We start from the raw sequence: 5000 nt of genomic DNA on the forward strand, positions 1-5000 counted from the left end.
CGTGACACAAACGTCACGGAGGAAGAAACTTCGCTATGAGTTTGGAGGCTGCAATAAGTATTTTAACACGAGCTGTTGAGCTTGATCACTTACAAAGCTATTCTGAAGCCTTGGTTTGTTATCAAGAAGGTCTTGCACTATTAATGACTGTTCTAAAAAACACCAAAGATGAGGCGACGAGAATGCATTATCGAGACAAAATGGAGACTTACATTGAGCGCGCAGAAAAGCTGAAAAAATTGGTTAAGGAACAGAAAGAACAGGGAACTTTTCACGAGAAAATCCATATCAAGGATGGAGCGATTGGATATAGTTATCGCCGAGTCTTTGAGAAATACTTGGAGGGAAATGTCGGGAAAGTTGTTGTTGAAGACCCGTACATTCGAAACGTTCACCAGATTTATAATTTTCTACGTTTTTGTGAGTTGCTTGTTAGCTGTGGAACGGTGCGTGACATCCGGCTGCTTACGAGTGAGTTAAAACAGGGTTTTGATACCTTAAGTTAACATGATTCATCACGCGGTGAAGTGCAGTCATGACTCACGTTAGTAGTAGGATGTTGGAGAAGTTAAGGGAGTGGGGTGGGGGAGGGGGGTGTCTTCCTTGTGCCCTTTCATACAAAGCAACCACTGTCTCATTCGATCAAGATTGTCTTCCACCATCAAAACCTTTTTCAATGGAGTAAGAAATGAAAACATGGAAATGAAGTTACTTTATTTTCCTGTGAGTGAGTGGTATATGATACACATTTCCTTAGGAGCAAAGCGGTATGGTTAATCATCTGCTACAAATTGAAGGCTTGACCAAATATATTAAATTTTCACTCTTAGAAAAAAAGTGTCATCTTGAGGCCAAGGGGAAAAATGCTAACACATTCTTCAGGGGGCCGCTGAGTACACGTATGTTTGAGAATGGGGGGGCTAGGTTTTGGTATGGATCACGGAAGTGTGAGGGTGGGGGGGGGTGGGGGAGAGGTTTAGGAGAAAAGAACACTGCAGAAAAAAATGGGGGCTACCCCCAGCTCCTCATCCTATTTGTTGCCATAAGTTGACACCTTTTATTCAATGAGTACATAATATTATATTCAATTCAAGGAATAACTGAAGAAAATGAGCTATGAATTTGTTTTTTTCTTCAGCCAAAGACGAAGATCCAGAAAGCCAAGATAATCAAGCCAAGCGGCTGCAAGCACTCAAAAACAGTTTAAAGAAACACAACATAACTTTAGATGTTGAATATTCTACTACTCTTCATGACCGTGAAATCAGATTCAGTAATGGATGGACGATCAAAATTGGCAGGGGTCTTGATTACTTCAAGCCTCCATCGGGAAAATTTTGCATTGGATTTTGTGACTTTAATCTACGAGAATGCCATGAAACAGTCATAGATATTTATCTCAAGAAACGATGAAGAGTTATGCTGCAACAAATTATGTAGATTTAAATTTGAACTGGGGAGGATTTGGAATAAAAACTATTATTCCCTTAAAAATAAATGATTAATACTGAAACTCGTTGACCTCGGTTACCTTGGCTACCAAAAACAAATCAATTCACACCATGTTTACTCAGCACACTGGTCTTAAATGCTGAACATGTAACTTTCATATTTTACCAAAACATTATTGTAAGGCCCTGTACAATAGATAACCTTGTAAATATTTTAAATTTTCCAATTTTTTTTGTAGTAATGTTCAGGGGCTACACAAATAAACAATTCTTCTTGACCGTAATTTTCGTTCTTTCTTTATTTTACTCTGTAATTTAAATTACCGGTAGTCAACGTAAGTTGTCATGGAAGCCTGTTGACAGTAAAAAATACCTTGGACAATTATTAAAACTATATCCAAATTAGTATGTGTAACTAGACTTGCATAGACCACATGAAATTTCGTGGGAACTACATTTCGAAGTTTTAGTTAAAGTTGGCAAAAAACGTCTTTTTTTGCTCTCAGAGTTTTGCACCTCATTTTCTCAAAGACATGGTACAAAATCTGGCACGTCCTTCGCCAAAGCACTCAAATGGGCACCGTTTTGTTTAATAGGTCCTCGCAATAGTTTTTACGTGACCGGAAATAAAAATGTGACCTAAAATCGAAAAAAAAAAACGGAAACAAGTTGAGCAATATCTCGAAACTTGGCCCTGTGATCTACCCTGTTTTTTTTGTTCACGAGAGCGATTAGTTTCTTCAGATTATTATTACCTGTAAGGAAAATTTAACCGAATTTAAAACTGGAAGTTTGATTTTTCATTTTCTAACCGAGCATTTTCCTAAACAACTCAGTTTCTACGCGATAAAGTTTAGTAAGATAATTTAAAGGGGTTTTCGAATCTGATTAAAAAAAAAAGCATTAGGTCACTGAAGTAGTTTTCAAAACATTTTCCATAAACTGAACTTTAGAAGGTCTTTTACTAGCGCTGTACTGAAATTAGACTGAAGCAAATATTAAAACGTTGCCCTACTGAAAGGATCGACAGGTTGTAATCCTTTTCCATTGCAAACCCGTTGTTACCTTTAAAAAATTCTTTCAAGCCTTAAATCCTTAAAACGAGTCTTCTATTGATTGCTATAGTAACAACATCGGGTGTCTGAGAACGATCGAAACGCTTATTCAAATGAAAGTTCGTAATATAAATCCACGAAGTTTTATTTACAACTATTGTAGTGTTGAAGAGGAAGGAACAGCCGCAAAAAGCGCAGGATTGGAGTTCTTAAAAAAAGCCTGTAAGTATCAAACAATATTTTGACTTTAATACACAGTTTGGGTGCGGAATTCATGTAATAGCAAGAAAAGTTGTAGAGGATGTATAAGCAAACCTATATTACATATTTCCGCGATGATCGGCCCTTCACTTGATTAATTTTCCGCACTTTACAAATAATTTCTTACATTCTCTCATCAACCACCGAAATTATTGGAGAAAAACAAAATGGATTTTTATCACAAAGGGGCATTTTTTTCATTCGACTAAACTCTTTTTCTGCGGTCATGTCCTCTCAGATTGTCTATTCCCGAGAATCGAGTTAATATTAAATTTTAGAGGGGAAAAATGCAAAAAGTCTCCTTTTAATATAGCACAGTCAAAAATAAAACTTCAGAAATCGTTTATACTGCTAACTTGTTACTTGATTCTAAAGGAGATAAACTAACATCAAAGCCAGGATTCGAGCCAGGACTTCGAGCCAGGACTCGAGCCAGGACTCCAGTTAGGACTTTTCTAATTTTTTGTCAGCAAGAAAAAATAATAACAAATAATAAATTTAGGAACAAATAGAAATAATAATTATTACTTATTACACGGGTCAGTTTAATGACATTTCCAAGATACGGAGTCGACCGAGACTTCAACTTTTTTATAGGGAATGTGCGATCTTTATATTACCGGCTAGTCAGGTGGAACGTTTGAGTCAAATCTTGTACTCGTTCTCGTTTTCGTTCTCGTACTAGAATCTAAGAGGTCCCTATTGTTAAACCGCGAAAAATTGTTTCTTCCCAACTTACTAGTGCTTGAATCTTCTGCTTTCGTTCTTTGTGCAAAATCTTAGTACAGTGTATGTCCTTAACCGTTTCCGGGATTTAATATTTCTCATTATTTCCACTCTCAATAGATTATGACGAAATGTTTAGACTTGACAAAGAACTACTCTTCGCACATGATCTATATAAATCTTGTTTGACGTCAAACAGGACTTGTTTACCAAGAAGTGCTGGCTGGAGTTAGTTAATTCTTTTGGCCGTGGCAAAACAAAGGAGTCTGGATCCTTCAACATGGCAGCAAGGCGATTCAAGGAGAGATGTATATTTTTGATCACCAGTGCTTTTATAGTAAGCTATCTCCTTTACGTTTCAACCCAGCGTAATGAAAACAGAGAAAAAAAATTTGAAACTGGAACGAATGATTTAAAGCTCTTTCAGATAGGACTTAGAGGTGGCCGGGAGACACCAAGTAACCTTGAACAATCTTTAAAAACAACGCGAAGGAACCTGGTAATAATGTCACATGGTCGCTCCGGGTCGTCACTCATGGGCGATATTTTCAACCACCACCCTTCAGTATTTTACATGTATGAGCCGTTACAAACTCCCATGAGGATCGATAAACAGACGGCTACAGATGAAAGCTTCAATATCAGTTATAGTGGCCTAGTTAAACAGTTTCTGACGGGTGTATTTCGTTGTAAGTTTAATCATCCTGAGATCTTAGCTGACATAGAGAGATATTACCGCAAACCCGGTCATCCTCGTATAAGCCAAGCCATTGCATCACCTCCTTTATGCCCTTACACGCTGACAGACCCAAGATGGGACCCAGCACTTTGCTATCCAATGACAAGTGAATCCTTGGAAAATGCTTGTAAAAACAACTATAATTTGACGGTTATCAAAGTTCTTATCTCTCGTGTTCCTGGAAATAACAATAAGACTATTCTGGACACGTGCAACTCGTTGGAAGACGTCCATTGTAAAGTAGTTTTTCTTGTGCGGGATCCAAGGGCAGTGATTCCATCATCGCGTTTGATTGGGTTTATCAAGGATTACAGAGACGATGCTTCAAAGAATAGTATGAGAGTCTATAGCTACCATCAATGTAAGCAACTGGAAGATAATTTGGAGTTTATAAGACAATTACCGTATTCACTTCGGAGTAGAATAAGACTCCAGCGATACGAAGACCTAGCTAAGGATCCCTTGAAGGAGCTATCGGACCTATACGAGTTTGCTGGGCTATCTGTGCCAGAGAGCGTGCGCATTTGGCTTAACGAAACAACGCACCTCAGCAGGCGCAACTGCACCGAAATGGACGGAGTATCTGCGACATGCACGAAAGATGAAGCATGGGAAGCGGAAAATCGATGGAGATGGAAAGTGAATCCATATGACATTGATATGATTGAGCATTATTGCGGTAACGTGATGCAGTTGCTGGGTTACAAGGCAGTACAGCGATCCTTCGAGCTGCTGGCGGATGTTACAAAAGCCCTTTTCAGTGATGAA

General features: G+C 38.3%; 2 protein-coding genes across 2 annotated transcripts in view; both read left to right on the forward strand.

Annotated features, from left to right (window-relative positions):
- Nucleotides 1-1735, forward strand: part of LOC138019004 (MIT domain-containing protein 1-like) — a 1751-nt gene extending 16 nt beyond the window's left edge. The window contains exons 1-2 of the mRNA XM_068865671.1: nt 1-471; nt 1139-1735. The exon at nt 1-471 is cut by the window's left edge and continues 16 nt beyond it. Of these exons, the coding sequence (XP_068721772.1) occupies nt 36-471; nt 1139-1413 (711 nt within the window). The 5' untranslated portion in view covers nt 1-35 and the 3' untranslated portion in view covers nt 1414-1735. The remainder of the gene's footprint in view (nt 472-1138) is intronic.
- Nucleotides 1736-3998: 2263 nt separating this feature from the next.
- LOC138020180 (carbohydrate sulfotransferase 4-like) overlaps nt 3999-5000 on the forward strand; it is a 1041-nt gene continuing 39 nt past the window's right edge. Inside the window, exon 1 of the mRNA XM_068867205.1 lies at nt 3999-5000. This exon is cut by the window's right edge and continues 39 nt beyond it. Within this exon, the coding sequence (XP_068723306.1) occupies nt 3999-5000 (1002 nt within the window).

This window comes from Montipora capricornis, chromosome 10 (genome assembly GCF_036669925.1).
Source record: "Montipora capricornis isolate CH-2021 chromosome 10, ASM3666992v2, whole genome shotgun sequence".
Classification (NCBI taxonomy): Eukaryota; Metazoa; Cnidaria; class Anthozoa; order Scleractinia; family Acroporidae; genus Montipora; species Montipora capricornis.